General features: G+C 44.5%; 1 protein-coding gene across 4 annotated transcripts in view; it reads left to right on the top strand.

The window, feature by feature from the left end:
• LOC119381666 (negative elongation factor A) overlaps positions 1–16,252 on the top strand; it is a 90,979-nt gene extending 74,727 nt beyond the window's left edge. For all 4 annotated transcript variants that reach the window (XM_049412442.1, XM_049412441.1, XM_049412440.1 and 1 more), the window contains exons 10-12: positions 6,939–7,188; positions 12,185–12,284; positions 14,344–16,252. In XM_049412442.1, coding sequence (XP_049268399.1) covers positions 6,939–7,188; positions 12,185–12,284; positions 14,344–14,519 — 526 coding nt within the window. In that variant the 3' untranslated portion in view covers positions 14,520–16,252. The remainder of the gene's footprint in view (positions 1–6,938; positions 7,189–12,184; positions 12,285–14,343) is intronic.
• Positions 16,253–16,638: the final 386 nt, after the last annotated feature.

Here is a 16,638-nt window from a genome sequence, read left to right as displayed (position 1 = left end):
GTTTCCACTTTGTGCCGGTAGTTTTTCCACGCGATCGAGATGCCTGGAGACTCTCGTCTGAAACCATCGACGCAACGAGCTTTTGGAAGCCGCAAAAAACGGGCTTGGAACAAGAAGGCGCCGGCTACAAGTGCACCGTCGGCAGCGGAGTTGGAGTCGCGGCCGGACCCTTTGGATCTGCCGGGAACTTCAACTGACGACACCGTGGGACCAAGTTCGACTAACGAAACACTTCGGGTTGATGCCGCGTACTACTCAACGGCGGAGCAGGCGCAGCGAGTTGAGAGATCGGCGCAAACGAAGACCGTTCTGTCTGGAAAGTCGGCTACCCAGCGCAAGTTCGACCTTCTTGGAGTCAGCGCGGAGTGCCAGACCGGTGACGCCGGGACCGATTTTTTGCTCGTCGATATGAAAGTTTTGAATAACTTTTTTGCACAAGCGAAGTGCGACAAATGTGACGCAAAAAGTCTCAGCGTGAGGAAGGCAACGGACAAGGAGTACGGCCTTGCGGTAAAGCTTATTTTTTCTTGCAGCAGTTGTGATTTCGAGAAGAAGCAATTTTCTTCTCCGAGAGTGAGCGGAACTGCCACCATCACTCCCTTCGAAGTCAACATGAGGGCCATGAAGGGGATACAGCAAAGGTGTTACTGCCCTTTCAGACTTTTGTGCGTGTATGAACCTTTCGCACCGAGGCTTGCACCACAAGACGTTTCAGGGACACCTAAAAAGTTTAGTGAAAGCCTGCGAAAACACAGCGACTGAAAGTGAAGCTGCTAGTGTGGCAGTAATAAAAGAGCTGTATACAAACTTCTTGAACCCCATAGGGAACATCGATGTTGTGTTTGACGGCTCATGGATGACGCGAGGTCGGAGCTCACACATAGGTGTGGGCTGCATCATTGAGCTCTACACTGGCCTTGTAATTGACCATGTTGTTTACTCAAACTTTTGTCTCGGCTGTGCCCTGGGACCACAGCCGCAAGACGAAGGGTACACCGACTGGCTGGCAACCCACGAGTGCCAACGAAACATCGAATGCAACTCTGGCCGCATGGAAGTAGAGGCTGCGCTGACCATGTTTCAGAGGTCCTGGGCCAAGCATGGTCTGCGCTACACGACTGTGCTCTCTGATGGAGACAGCCGCACTTTTCATGCCTTGTCCGAAGCCGAGGTGTACGGCTTTATCCAAATAGACAAAAAGGACTGCATCAACCATGTCCACAAGCGAATGGGTGCAGCTTTACGGAACATTGTGGACAAAAAGAAGGCTCAGGGTGAGTCTCTTGGGGGTAGAGGAAAGCTCACACAAGAGAAGATCAAGAAGATCGCGAATTACTACGGATATGCCCTGAGGAGCAATATCAATGACGTGCCAGCTATGAAGAGGGCAGTCGAAGCTACACTGCTGCACATGACATCGACAGATGATGCACCAAAGCACTCAAAGTGCCCCGAGGGTGCTAGCTCTTGGTGCAAGTACAATAGAGCCTTGGCCAATGGGGAGAGTCCACCTTCACACAAGAATGCCCTGCCGGCTTGTGTTGCGGCTGCTCTGGAGCCAGTCTTTGCGAGGCTCAGTGATGAGAGCCTGCTGGCACGGTGCTGTGAAGGGAAGACCCAGAACGCGAGTGAGAATCTTCATTCAGTCATCTGGACCCAAACTTCAAAGAATGGGAACGCTTCGCTGGAAAGTGTGAAGCGAGCTGCCGCTGAGGCTGTTGCCATCTACAACCAAGGAAGAAGGGCAACCAACGAGTCCATTGCTGCAAGTTTGGGCTATGTTGCTGGGGATTGCCTTGTTCGATGAAGCCTAGAAAAAGACTCTCTGCGTTTACGCAAGGCAAATGCAACTCATCTGAAGAGCACCAACACAAAAAAGACTCTTGCAAGGCGACACAAAACGGGTGCAACTGAAGATTACAGTCCTGGACTACTTTGAAGGTATTCTCTCAAGCATAGCAGCCTATTACCCAGGGTAACATGCTGCCTAACATCTAGAAGGTTCTTCCTAAAGACTGAAAAGACATGAGCAGCCAGTCGCTTGAGCCTCATACCCCATGGCTTTTCCAGAACCCCCCAGCCGCTTGTCATGGTGGGGTTTTGATCATGCTTTACACATTGGAAAATTTTTTTAGATATGATTCCTTGGGTGGAACAAGACACTTTCTGTTTTGTTTTGAAGGGAAACAGATGGGGAACATGTGAATAAAATTTATGGTTAAAGGTTCCTTTCATAAATTTATACAGTGCGTGTCAAACTTCAAACGCGATTTTCTCAGCTTCACATTTTTTGCCAACTTGACCAGCCTTACGGATCTTTTCATTATGTTTTTGTAAGGTAATTTTGATAAATTTTATACCGTTGAATTCGTAAGAAATAGGACTGTGGAGCTATGCTATTTTTTTGTGGCTAAGATGAACATATGAAATTTTGTGAACAATAATGTGAGCTAATTGCATTTCAAGATTACACAGTGTCAATACAATTGAAAGTTCTTATATGATGATATATCTCAGTGACAATATAAATAGCATAGCTCCACATGGCAGGTCTTTGGCTACAGCTGCATCTTAAACAGAACCTAAAAATACTGAGGGAAAGTGTCTTAATGACCCGTAAGAAATTACCTAATTAGATTTCACTTATGCTCTCACAATTTGATAACTAATTGAAGTACATGAAAACTAATTATATTTTTGAAATCAGGAGGAAGAAATACATATACACACCCAATTTCATTACAATATCTCCAATAATAAAACTTTTCCTTTCGAGACCAGTGTCTCCCCTTAAAAACAACAGCACCATCCCATGTCCAATGCAATAAAAAGATATATATTGGTTGTATTTTCAAACCTTAGACGGCAGCACATGACAGAGAGTTCTCGAGCGTGAGTCACTGGTGGGTCACACCGCACACAGCATGAAAACGTTTTCATTGAGTGCGTCGTGGGTCACCGATGGGTCATGGCATCAGAAAAGTATTCTTTTGGCTATTTATAACCTCTTGCAACAAGAATCGTACCTCTGTGTTCAAGTGTGATTAAGTTATCGCATCAGCAAGCAGCATGCTCATACTATCGTGGCTGCATAGGTGGAGCACATGCCGTGACCCTCCGGTGACCCAGAACGTAGTGAACGTGTTAATAAGCATAGCACAGTCTACGCATTTCCTCATTCTTTATAACGCAACTTTGGAACACCACTTTGCAGCACCCCTCTGCAACACCAACCTAGCAGAAATAAACGCGTTGATGTCCCCACCTCATAAGAACATGCTTAGGGATGCTCTGCAACCTTTTTCTGCAATTTCACTTCGAAATATTAGAAAAATATTCCATTCTATTTGCACTCAAACTTTAATACGCACAGCTCTAGTAATGAGTGGCTGGTTAAAAGCTGCCAACACATTACAAGGGGCAGAGCTATAATTCATCATCATCGTCAAACAGAACCAACAAAGTGTGCAGTTACATAGGTGCGCGTTTTGTCTTACAGACGTGTGGTGGGTGCTCCGTAACTGTATATGCAGTAGGTGCCGTATGAGAGTTTACAGTGGCCAGTGTCACGTGCACGGACATCGTTTTTTGCATCGCGGCACAGTTTAGGTGTCCGCAGAAAGGTGAAGCGTGGAAAGTGTATGAGAAGGCAGTGCGAACAGGGCGTGATGAAGCTGTGGTGTTGCACTCTTAAAGGTGAAGATTAGGCGTCCTTCTAGTTTTTGTTTTGGCAATTGTCGAAACAATTAGACAGTCTGAGGAAAGTAGGGTCTGACCTTGACATTGCTGTCAATTTAGGCCACGCTACGTGAAATCACTTTGGAGCTTTATAGACTTTATGCCCACGTGGAAGTTCTAAGCCATTTTCTCCTGCGAAGCACAGTGCATGCACTAAACTTGGTAGGCGTTGCGGAAGTTGCCGGCTGACCACTCGCAGATCCCAAGTCGCCTTCACACTCTTTGCCATCAGTCCAGCTTTAGTACGTAACCTCACAGGCAGTGTCCATTGCAGTCTACAAGACTAGATTCCTGCGAATAGCCTGCTGTCCACCACCTCTGCCGACCAGACCTAACTAGCGCCGCTTCATTGCCATTGGCAACCATGAAGTCCTTTCCAGCTGCTATACAGCACTATCACAATACAGTGAGTGCACAGGCACAGCCCGAGTCGAAACAGCTTTGTACGGGGCCACCATGATTCTGTAATCTTGGCTCATATAAGTATTAGGCTACAAGTGACGCTGTTTGGTATCTGAAATTCGATGGCCGTTCCATGTTGGCATAAGCCAATGTGGTGGTTCTATGAAAAAGTCCGATTGATCGAACATATCAGAAGAACGTGGTGTCAGAAAAATTGTTCAGGCTCTGTAATTTTGCACTTAATCTATTGAAGCAAACTCCATTCTTGATACCTTCGATATTTTTCTTGGGAGTTATATCAAGCGTTACTTGTAGTTGTGAAACTTTGTTACATTGAAGTGACATATAAAAATGCTTTTCTCTACTGAAGTTAAAAGTACATAGAGGATTTCGTTAGTTGGAGCTTCTTATATTGCAGTTTTAACTGTCTGTGGCCTCCAAGGTTGTCAGTTCCATATTGCCTGCTTTATGCCTGTGCTGGTTGTGCACTGCACTAATGCCCTCGGAGAACATGTCTAATAATAGCATTTCTCTGCAACATCTCCAGTCTTTCTGTGAACAGCAGCACTCAGCATCAAGGCACTTCAGACTGATGTGGCTTAGCACCCACTGTATGCTAATGTGCTTACTGCTGCACTGAGTGGCAGCAGCATGGTTTTGTTGTGACCATCATGTTGACATTACAATCTACATGCCTAATTAGTTATGACAATTATACAGTTCTTTTATGACTTTCAAATTACCCCAAAGGAAGAATGGTCTCATCTTATTGTTCCCAACATTTCAAAATCTACTCGGTTCCTTCTTCAAGGGGGAGTAAAGGCTAAGACGGCAGGGTGCAGCTTTTAAACATGTACAGTCACACCTAGATATATTGAATCTGAAAGGGATCACAAAAGAGTTCTATATATAGGTAATTCGATATATAAAATATTTTATATACCGAAAGTATATTCAAGGGGATTTTACAACTGTGCAACATACACAATAACTCATTATATGTGAGTTCGATGTGTAGAGTTTCAACGTATTTATGTTTTTTGAGGTTAAGGAAGCTTAGCAGCCTTCCTCACACCTTTTTCCCCTCCTCTCTGACTTGATTATGAATTATGTTTAAAAGCTACAGGCCACCATCTCCATCTTCACTCCTTCTCGAAGGAGGAACTGAGTTGGTTTCGAAACATGGGAACCATAAACCAATTTCTTGGTTTTAGCCATTTGAAGGTCCTAATTAATTCACCCAACCAGACAGGTTATTTTGTCAAAATGTGTAGCATACAATTTTTTATCACTTTTTCTCACAATAGCACAGGGTCAGTGTTTCCTGTGATAAATGTTCGATAAAAGTGAGTGATGTTGAAGTGATTGGTGTAATGCAGTGTTCGTAGCTTTCTTTCCCTTTTTTTTTTCTCTTCATCATCATCATCATCATTCTCAGCCTGTTTATGTCCACTGTAGGACGAAGGCATCTCCCAGTGATCTCCAGCTTACCCTATCCTGTGCGAGCTGATTCCATTCTATCCCTGCTAACTTCTTTATTTCATCACTCCATCTAACACTCCGCCTTCCTCGACTTCGTTTCCCATCCCTTGGTAACCATTCTCTTGCTCTTACTGTCCACTGGATGTCTATCCTACGCATTACTTGGCCAGCCCAGGTACGTTTCTTTCGCTTGATGTCAGTTAGGATATCTGCTACCCGTTTCTTTCCTGGCCCATTCTGCCATCCTTTGATGTCTTTATGCTACTCCTGTCATTTTTCGTTCCATTGCACCTACATAGTACAGTAAAAGCTCGTTAATTCGACTCTCGTTAATTCGGAAAATCGGTTAATTCGGACACGTCATCTGGTCCCTGTAAATATACGCATCACTCTATGAGACTGGGCGCTCGTTATTTCGGACAGATTTGACCGCAAATCGGATAATTCGGCGACTTTCGGGCCGCTGGCGAGGCTCGAAAACGAAAAAAGAACAATTCGGAACAAAAGTGAAGCTCAAACGCAGCATCGCCATGGACATCAATTATCGACTTGGCTTGGATTGAGACTGGTTGAACGCTTTTTTTTCGCGTGTGGGTTTTGTTGCTTTGTTCCCGTTGGTGTGCTGCATCGTTGATCGCCGATTTATCGAGGAACGTTTCAGTACGGCTCCTTTAGCTTGATCGTTGCTGGTGCTTTTGTGCTGACTTCTCGTGCGACCGCACTCTCCGCCGATGGCAACGCCGGCGAAGCGGCCCAAGTACGAGGCCAAGCTTCACCACCAAAGTAGAAATTTTGCGTGCTCTGAATAACGGGCTCTCCCGACAAGAAGTGATGAAGAGTGATGAAAGGGGATCCTTCAATCGGCGCCAAGAAGCAAGGAACGAGTAACCGTACTTTTAATCCCCCAACGTGACGGGAACAGAGCGCTTGCCGCTTCTCGTTATCGGAAAGGTTCAAAAGCCACGCTGCTTTAAGAACATCAACAATCTTCCCGTGGATTACCGTGCCAACCGAAAAGCGTGGATGACGGGTGAAACTTTTGCGGTGCTGCAGACATGCGAGCTGCTGAGCACCTTGAAGGGCTCAGAAAAATTGTGTCCGCGCGAATTTCTGCTCGAAAACAGACAAGCATCCGCGATTACTTTGTTAAGTAAAGGTATGTTGAAAAAACTCGTGCATTTATTGTGTTTATTTCGGCCATTCGATAATTCGGACATTCGGTTAATTCGGACATTTTTTCCGGTCCCTAGAAATCCGAATTAACGAGCTTTTACTGTATATGTGAACGTCTGGTCTTCCAACCAATTTTTGTGCAGCATGGCCACGGCGGCGGCAACTGTGGTTGTTGCACCAACGACGAGCACCGTGGTCTCGGTGGCAGCCCCGCCCAATGCAGTGGTGCGTCGGACCACGGCTACCATAGGGGAACTGGGTGCCCTGAACAGTGCCACCACCACAACAGCAGTGCAGCACATTGCGGTGCAGAAAGTGCAGCCCGTGGTGTCGCAGCAGACAGCAGTCGTGGTGACCACCCAGCCGCAGCAGCGCGTTGGACTCTCCCTCTCGGTGGGTGGTGGTGCATGCCCCCCATATCCAAGCTGGGCTTATAATAGACTTTACAAATGCTTAGTGTTCTTTTTGTGGGCAGTGTTTCTGCACTCGCTACGGTGTACTGGAATTGGGTAGTGTGTCGTCTGGCGCCAAAAACATGCGAGGACGGCGAGCGGTGCCAGAGCACACCATACTACTGTGTCGCCACCTTTTGCCGCCCTCTGAAGTAATTTATGATAAGCTGAGATACAAAGCCTCAGAGATCAGCAGTTGTATTTGCTCCGCTCATCGTGCGTGTACCTGGGATACTCTTTAATTGTTCCTATCTGTTTCTCATGACGTGTTAGCGAATTTTTTCGTGTGCATGACAGACTCGTTGTTTGAGGAAGCCTGATGCATTCTAGTTTTTGCAGACTGATAGGAATTGAGGGCCTTTTCTCATAGGAAAAATCCAACAACCCGAATACATCACGGTGCATTTAGCTGCATTCCTGCACTTTGGCACCTTTTTGAGGAGTAAAATATCTAAAGAAATGGGGCAGCGTTAGTCATTGAACATTATATATATTTTTTTTATCGAAAACCTTGCGACTACACTCCTGGCTTATGCAGGTGAGGGGTGGTCGTGGAACTCACCTGATGATGTTAACGTTATCCTTCCGGACCTTCTTGTTTGTTTCGTCACATAACTTCAAGTTAGTGTGATAACTGGGGAGGCATAAATATGCATGGAATGAATAGCGATGTGCTTTTTTATGCCTTCTGCAGTCAAAATGATAAGCATGCGGACGATCCAGTTCGCTGTTCTGTGATAGGAATTGTGCAAGCTCAGATGATGCAGAAGCAGCTTTCGCACTGCAGATTTAAATTTCGCATGATGGGCACACCGTTCCATAACAGTGCCCTACTGGTGGCGTCATCGCAAAAGTGACCACCGTTCTCCCATTGGTTTGCCGCGAAGACGACACACTACCCCATTCTAGTACACCACACACTCGCCGTAGACAGCCAAACAGACTGTGGCCATCGTAAGTCGTTTCCAATTCTGACGAAGCTGCCCAAAAAGACAGCATTGAAGCTAAAAATTATTCAGACTACTTTGCTGTCGAAGCGAGATGGTGGATGAGCAGAACGTTTGCAAACAAGAAGACATGTATACAAGGAAACATAGTCAGAATTTCTTTTGTACCTTATCTGAGCTGTGTAATGCAGTGATTATATCTCATTTTCTTAGCTTTTTTTTGCCGGCATAATAGGTGGCATTAGGTTAATGAGATATCATCCGTATAGATATGTTTTGTTGGAAGCTGCCTTGTTTAACAGTGAAAGGTGTAGGCTGCCTTCAGCTTTTGCCATTATTGGATCACACGTCATACTGGAATGGCTAATAGGGCACCCCATGCGACTCCTGTTAGTTCCAGAACACCTAGTACGGTAGAATCCCGGTGATACAAACCCAGCTGATACAAATTTCGGTCTGATACGAATTCGTGAAATTCCCCCCATCCGGCCATCATCCACGCGAAGCATCACTTCTCTATCACCTTTGGTTGGGAGTTGCCTTTATGAATGCATATACAGCATTAATCGAAGTGACTGACAGTGCGGCATGCGATGTTTGCAGCACCGTAGAAAACTTGACCACTTGCTGTGCCATTGTCCTTGATTTGCCTCAGAGAGACAAGTACTTTCATACGCACTGCGACGACTGGATGATCGGCCAATTCTGTGCAGGTGCTACTAGAACACCGTGCCCATCTCTCGTCAGCCCACAAGGCAGTGAAGGCACTTTTGTGCTGTCTGAGGATGACGAGCTTGTGTGAACGCCTGTGACTTGTGGTGCAGTCCTGCACACTGCAGTGAATTCCCTGTTTTTTTTTCCTTTTCATTCTATTCTTCTTCTCGTTCCTCCTCTCTCTCTTTCTCATCTTTCTACTCCCCTTCCCCAATCCCCCAGTGTAAAGTAGCCAACCGGAAGTGCCTCTGGTTAACCTCCCTGCCTTTTCCTTTCTGTTTCCTTCCTTCCTTCCTTCCTTCCTTCCTTCCTTGGCCGAATTTCATTGTGTCCAAAGGCCCAAAATTCAGATGTTCTGCACTTTTCAGCACCACGACGGGTGATATGAACTTGGGTACCAAAACCGCCGAGCGATGGCTGACAGAAGCGTCCTCTGGAAGCACGCATGTGACCAATGCACACGCAGTCAGAAGTGTGTTTATCGTTTGCCACAACTTCTGTGGATGAAGCCGCGGTTTCTATCGACACAATCATGTATGGCGTTGACGAAACTACAAAAGTGCATGCGCATCCAACACTCACCGTGTCAAAGCGATGCTGCTTGCCGCATCCGTTGCGGACAAAACCACGGTAGACATGATCACAGATAGGAACGACGTAGTTCTGAAGGCACGGAAGCGTCCGCGCACACGGATTGAAAACGGAACTACGTCATTTGCCGCAACCACCGCACATGAAACCGTGGTTACTATTGGCATGATCATTGATAACGACTATGCAGCGCCAAAGGTACGCAGCTAATGCAGTGGTAGATTAAAGGCAGTAAAGTCGTAAAAAGGCACGAAGCGTTCCGGCGTTCCTGTCGTTCACTTATGAATGTGGTGGAGCAGACTTCAGCACTTGGTCTTTAGTTGGCCTCGAGCAAAGCTCTGACGCGCGCATTCGTGGCAACCAGTTGCTCCATCCCTTATTGGTTCGTTCGCGTGTGTCCCAGAAAGACATACACGACTTCTTTCGACGGCAGTAAATGTTTTGTGTGCATATTGTGTTTTGAAAACAGATTTTGCTAGTTTTAACAGCAATGTTAGTTGCGAACAGAAATTATCATCATGAACCAGCACGTGCTCTCTTCGTCCTCTTCTTCGTCTTCTGCTTTGCTCCCAGAACACGTTCGCCAATTTGTCCAGCATGGGATGCAATAACACTGATTGGCGAGAGAATGAGTACAGACAGACAGAAACAAAGAAAGAGATAGAAAGAAAGAGAACATCTTGGCAAAAAAAATTTCTTGGCGGGGCGGGAATCGCAATCGCATGCCCACGATTCGAAGGCGAGCGTCCTAACCGCTTGGCTATTCAGACACGCTAGCAGAGCATAGCAAAGCCTTGTATAGTATAGCACAGCAAGGGGGTGGGAAAGGGAGGTGAGGGTGAGGAAGTGCCGATTCGTCTGGCATGGGATGCAGTAAGTTGGATGGGTGAGAGAAAGAGAGATACATATATAGAAATACATAGGAAGAAAGAAAGAGAAATAGAGGATAAGAAAGGGTAGAAAGACAAAAAATGATATAAAAGAGAATGACAGAAAGAGGGCGAGAGAGAAAGGAAGCATATCAAGGGGTTTTGTGTCTCTGTCCTTTGGTGGGTTGTTTAGTGACCACACTAAACTAGGTAAGGGCTGCAGGACTCTTTTTGATGGCCTAGATCTTAAGTGAATAGGCAGGTCCGTTGGAGATGCACGAAGCAGTATACTGGCCTGAGTGGTTATATAGTGTACTGGCTTGAGTGGTTGCCTTTAGCTGCACTGTGAGTCAAGTTGAGAGCTGTTTGTGAATACAACAATAGCTTTAACCAGGAGTTAAGCGGTAATTACGAGCTTGCAAATTTGAACATGCATCGTACTTTGCTAGTTATATGTCAAGAAAGGAAGATTCTTCATGTGCTGTACGTCACATTTTTTTTAGTCCGTGACTGATTCCCCATGAGCAAAGAAGAATAAACGAAGATGTCTTAAGTGCAAAAAAAAGCTGCGCTTATTCCTGATTGCGATGTGCACGAAGTGTCTGAAACTTTTAAAAACGTGGTTGATTCCTTCGTCATAGGAATCGGAATAACACGAAAGTAAAACGTGCCTGTATAGACGTAACTGAATGTTTACTGTACATTGATATAACAGAGCTTGCACAATGTATATTGATGTCTGGCAGCTATAGCACCGTTTAAGGTGGATGCACCCACTTTGATCCTTGGTGGTACATCTCCATGCCGACAACTAACGTCCATGTTCAGTGATTAAACAAACCCTTGTGGTAGCTGTAGTAGTTAGCGGTGAAAGCGTAATCAAAGAACGAGTTGTGATAGCCAGAAGAGCGTCGCATATTGGACGCAGAACTTGGTCGCCATCCTGCGGCGTGTTAAAACGTGACTGAACACCGTGGCCGCACTAGAGGGAAACTAAAAGCGCATCGTGCCGCCCCGGTAGCCCGGCCGCAATTTTCCTCGGGGCGAGCACGTAGGCGGGGAACGCGGTGTTACAGCCAGGTGAGGCAGGCGCGCGTCGCAGAGCTATTTTGGTTTGATTAGCGTGATGCTATGAGTGAGGCCGACGCTTTTATGAAGCTTGCGTTAAGGTCGTCACCTCGCGGTGTGTTAAGGCGTTGACAAAATTGCACTTCTATTAAAAACGAGCTGAATGGGACAAACGTGTAACGCGTTGCAGGTACTAATCGCGGAACCCACAGTAATGATGAATTACTTTACTTTGCCGCTCCCAGAGGGCAACACTGCCCCGCCGACCGGGAGAGTGCTAGATATAAAAGGGCGCGTTTGTAAAGCCTCTAGAGTCTGTGACCGTGGCGCAGTGGATGGCGCGCCCAGCATCTGTTGTTGCGGACCGAGCGGTCGTGGGTTCGATGCCCACTGACGGAACTTTTTTCTTTGCCATCTGTTCGTGTACATTTTTTCGATGTCATTTCCGTGACGGAAATACGTCACTGAAGTCTTGGTGGACCCTGGCATAACACACTTTCGTGTTAAAAAATATTTGATGTGTGTTAGCCACACAAATCTAGAAAAAAGATGAGAAGGATTTCAGTGTGCATTAGGTTACAGTGATAGTTGCTAGTTTGTTTGCCTAATCCTGAATGCTAGTATTGCGATCGTCTAAATGTGTGGGGCTTGTAAATAAGCAGTACTCTGCACTGTAAGAGAAGTACTGTGTTGTATGTGTCGATAGCTCTGCTTTATGTATATTTCTTCTTTGTCTTTCATGAATTAGTTGGACCAAGTTTCTGAGGCACAAGAAATGTTCAAGAACTCCAACAAGGTGTCGCGTTCTGAAAAGGCACTCATCCTGGGTTTCATGGCTGGTTCCAGAGGTGGGTGTGATTCCATTCCCGTGGTGTTTGATTTTTTGTATATCTTTTTTTTTATTCAAAGGCTGATGACTGTCAAATGACTACTCATTTGATGTTGTTAGGAAGCTTCAGCTTTGTACAAGACCCATTTTCTGTATTAAAGTGCATTAAAGGTAAAAAATGTAGAATAGATTTAATGAAATAGCTATGGAGTGAACATAATCATATCTGTTGCAGTTAAGAGAAAAACAAAAGTTTTAGCTTCTCTAGCAAGCAGAATATTTATTTCACACTGAGAACTTGCAAAAGTTTTCAAAAAATTGCTATCTTTAAGAAAAATTGACGAACATGGCTTATAAATTTGTAACTCGGGACCCAAACACATACTATGGCAGTTCACGTGCTGCAGTGTGACACGAGATGCGAAGTTAATATTTCATCCATCAGAGTGTCTTAAGCAGCTTGATGTACATGAATTTTTACAAAGTTTATGAAAGCATTGCAAAAGCATTTTTTTTTTACTTGGGCAGTGTATAGCGCGTCAATATTATCTCCTTGATGTTGCTATCATTATGTGTAGTTTGTAAAGTTGCAGTGTAATTTTTCGGGGCTATGTTGTAGAGTTGTAAACTTTATAGCTTATTTCGATGATACCGAAAATGTTTGAGGCTCGTGTACTTAGATTTAGGGGCACGTTAAAGAACCCCAGGTGGTCGAAATTTCCGGAGCCCTCCACTATGGCGTCTCTCATAATCATATGGTTTGGGGATGTTAAACCCCAGATATTATTATTAACTTTATAGGCGATTTCCTTGAAACCTTAAAACGACCAAACATTATTTTGTCGACAATACAAATGTAAGAATCTGCTTTCAACTGTAACTGTAGTTTAAAATTTTTTTTTCTAAATGCACATGAACCTCTTCAATACTGACGCAGTCGCTGCAGATGAAAATGATTTCCTCTTTCTCGTGTGTATTTAGTAGGAGCCCCCAGGCTGAAGAATCTACTTGGTGCAGGAGAAATGTAATACTGAAAATAATAGAAAAGTGAGCTTCGTATTGTTTCTCCAGTGCTCCTAGGCTTGTCCAAATAAGCACTGTAGTAGCAGTTCTTCCGACACGCTCTTGTACGTTTAACATAGCCTTCATGAAACAAATCGGTAAACCCACCACTTTTCACAATCTCTCAAATGACAGCCCGAGACACACGGTGTCTTCAAGTTAGCTTCAGATGAGTGGTGCGCAGTCTATTTCGACGTGTTATTGTGGGGTGGATCATCTGAAAAAGCTTTAGGCTACAAATGAACACAGATGTCAGATTATTTTATATATCAAACAGTTGTAACATTCTCTTAGTTATTTCCGTGCAAAAGTATAGCACTGTACTATGCATATGCAGATATTGCACTCCTGTTCACCTTGATGTTGATGTATCGAATGTTGTGCCACTGCACGTATAGTACTGCACCTAACTGTCCCACGATCATTTCTCTCGTCATCAGAAATATTCCTGCCAACCAAACGGAGCTGTTTTGGTTGGTGCTGTCTTGCTGGGCATTAATTAAGTACGACGGAAAGTGTGAGCCACGGAGGACAAATTGACAAGCCACATGACTTAAAATACCGGCAGCTCGCGCAGCAATAACATTATTTGGATGACCATTATCACAAGTTGCTTCAATATTTGCCGACAGAGTGGGCAAACGCATCCAGACAACACAGATAAGCTTATTTTCAGAGAGGCCTATATGCTACGCAGTAAAGCATACTACCCATGGCTGTAATGGCTGTACATTATTGACCGCCTCTCACCGGACTGCCTGTCTTCATTGAGAATGGCAAAAATGGCTTCCCAGTATGATGCGTGCATTTGACGAGAAGCCATGGATGACAGATAAACAAAGAAGCATAAATGTTTACACGTTACATGTGACCTCAAAGAAGTGAGTGCCATGGTCACGTTTTTAAAAAATGCTCTAATGTTTGTATTTCTGCCTCGAAGTCAGGAGTCTCGAGTAACGCGGCAAATCCACACGAGGGCAAGCCTCATTTCTGCGATAAACGTCTTTCTTTTGCAGCCAATCCTTGCCCGGAACTCGGAAACCTCATCACTATCCGGCTGAGTGAAAACAAGGAAGAAATCGTCCAGCCCAACGGCACTGTAAAGCAGGCCATTGTGGAAACGCACTTCCAGATGAACTACACCACAGGGGAGTGGAAGAGGGTACGAAAGATTCGGGAGGTGGAAGACTGAAGGAAGGAAAAGGCTGCCTTTGGCTGGTGGACTTTGTTGTCCTTCGTTTGTTTGTTTGTTTTGGTGAAGTGAGAACAGCGTAAGGCTCTCTAGAGGTGGCACAGACGTGACTGGTGCATTTTTGACGAGGCTCATCTCATTGTGTTGTGTGTTGCATCAAAAAAGAAGGGAGGACTCCACAAATGGCAAGTTTGGGGTGTAAAGCCTCAAATTTCTTCTTTTTCATCTTTTTTTGTTTGTTTGTCTTTGTGTCTTCTAGGCAGGCAGCAAAAGTCATTGCAGTTCTTGTGTTGTTGTATAAATTAAGAAAAAAAGGAACCTCCTGTCATGTATGTTAATGATCGTTGTTAAGAAGCTAGAGGTGGTCGTAAAGAAGACGACGAAATGAGGCTGTGTTTAGAGTAAAGAAGCTGGCTGACCCCGTAGTCTAGCACTACTGGATATTACTGCAACTACAATCTGCAGCTGTTTTCTCTCTCTCAACAGTGAAGACACATGTTCAGTACCTGCAATATGGGCAAAGTATGAAGAATGCCAACACATGTAGGGTATGAACTATATCACCGGATCTATGCCAACTCACATAGACTGCTTTCATCAAATACGCAGTGTCGATTTCGTCAGGCTGATCTAAACGGCAATCCTTACTATTATTTGAAGAACAGTTGTGGCTACAATACATTTTCGTTTTTCTTTTTGACAGGGAATGCAGTCACCTGCCTTTGATCTCAGGAGTGCCTTCTGTTGGCATCGTATATTGAACTTTTTGACAGGCTGCTTGGCAGAAAGTTCTCGTGATTGCAGACTTTGTAGTCGAGAGTTGACCTGTGGGGTTAAGAACCAAATGCACTCTTTAACTACACACCACATGTATCACCGTTTGCTCCAAACACATCATTCTCGTATGTGTATGGTACTTTGTCATTCTAATAGCCCCTCATACCTTCTTTTTTTTTTTTCATTTTTCGTTCTTGCAAAGCATCATTGACGACTTTGTAAGTAGGTGCCACACGTCAGAAGTTCGTTCCGAGAGTCTTTTAAACCTTGTACAGTGTACATCCTGGCATCATTATGACGAAGTGTTTTCGCGCTCCGTCACTGTTTAGTCGCTAAGAGAAGACGTTTGGATTTAAAGGCAGCGGGCCATTCGCGTTAGAGCTTGTGTATGATAGTCACTTTGCAAATAACCTTCAATGTACATATATATACACTCGACCCATGCATAATTTTTCATCGCTGGTAATTTGTTTTATGCGGTCTCTTTTCAAAACAAGACGCCATTGCGTAGTACACAAGGCCTGTTAGGCTTACTTTTAAACTAAAGAAAGAAAATGCATTTCTATATTCTGTATTGACATTTCAGATGCCTTATTTATTCTGTTGTCCTGTTCTGCATTGTCAAATTCCAGGAATGCTGTGCTTCTTGTGTTGCTGAAAAAAAAAGAAAATATATGTGTTATTGACGCTTCATTTGCAGTAAAAAGTGAGGCGGGCATTGTGAGCGGATGAATTCTTGCGCATGCAAGGACTGTGCAATTCTGGCAAGCTTATCAGTCTATGCTTCCCTTTAAGTTGTTTGTCTGTTCTGAATTGTACTAGATGGACTGCCTGTGTAAGTGTGAACTCTATCGCTGTATAATGTATACTGTGTAATATCCTCTTCTTTCATGCCGAAGGTCCCATGTTTGGAGAACGAAGAAATGATACAAATAAATATTTTCACAACGTTAAAATTTTCCTGAGTCGTACATGACCACCATGAATAGTAAGTTGAAACCTGTCAGGTTGTACTGCGCGTTGTTGCAGATGCGCAAAATGTTGGGGTCTTGTATTGTGATGCTATTCATTGTTGCAACTTTCGTGAATAGTTGTTGAAGCATAATTAAGACACTGCTTCGAATGAATTTAAGGATACCTCGAAATTGTTTTTATTATTGTTCAGGTTAATTAGTTCATCACCTGTATTATAACATCAAAGTTAACTGGGCAGCCCATGCAAAAATGCAAAGTACCTGAAGACGCCTCCCTCCCACGTTCCCGAGAAAAGGTATAATCCAGATTAACATGAATGAACAAGCTATGCACCTGAAAAAATCCGTAAACAGGGGGTGGGTGCTCG

This window comes from Rhipicephalus sanguineus, chromosome 2 (genome assembly GCF_013339695.2).
Source record: "Rhipicephalus sanguineus isolate Rsan-2018 chromosome 2, BIME_Rsan_1.4, whole genome shotgun sequence".
NCBI lineage: Eukaryota > Metazoa > Arthropoda > Arachnida > Ixodida > Ixodidae > Rhipicephalus > Rhipicephalus sanguineus.
This window is presented reverse-complemented; position numbering and strand designations above follow the sequence as displayed.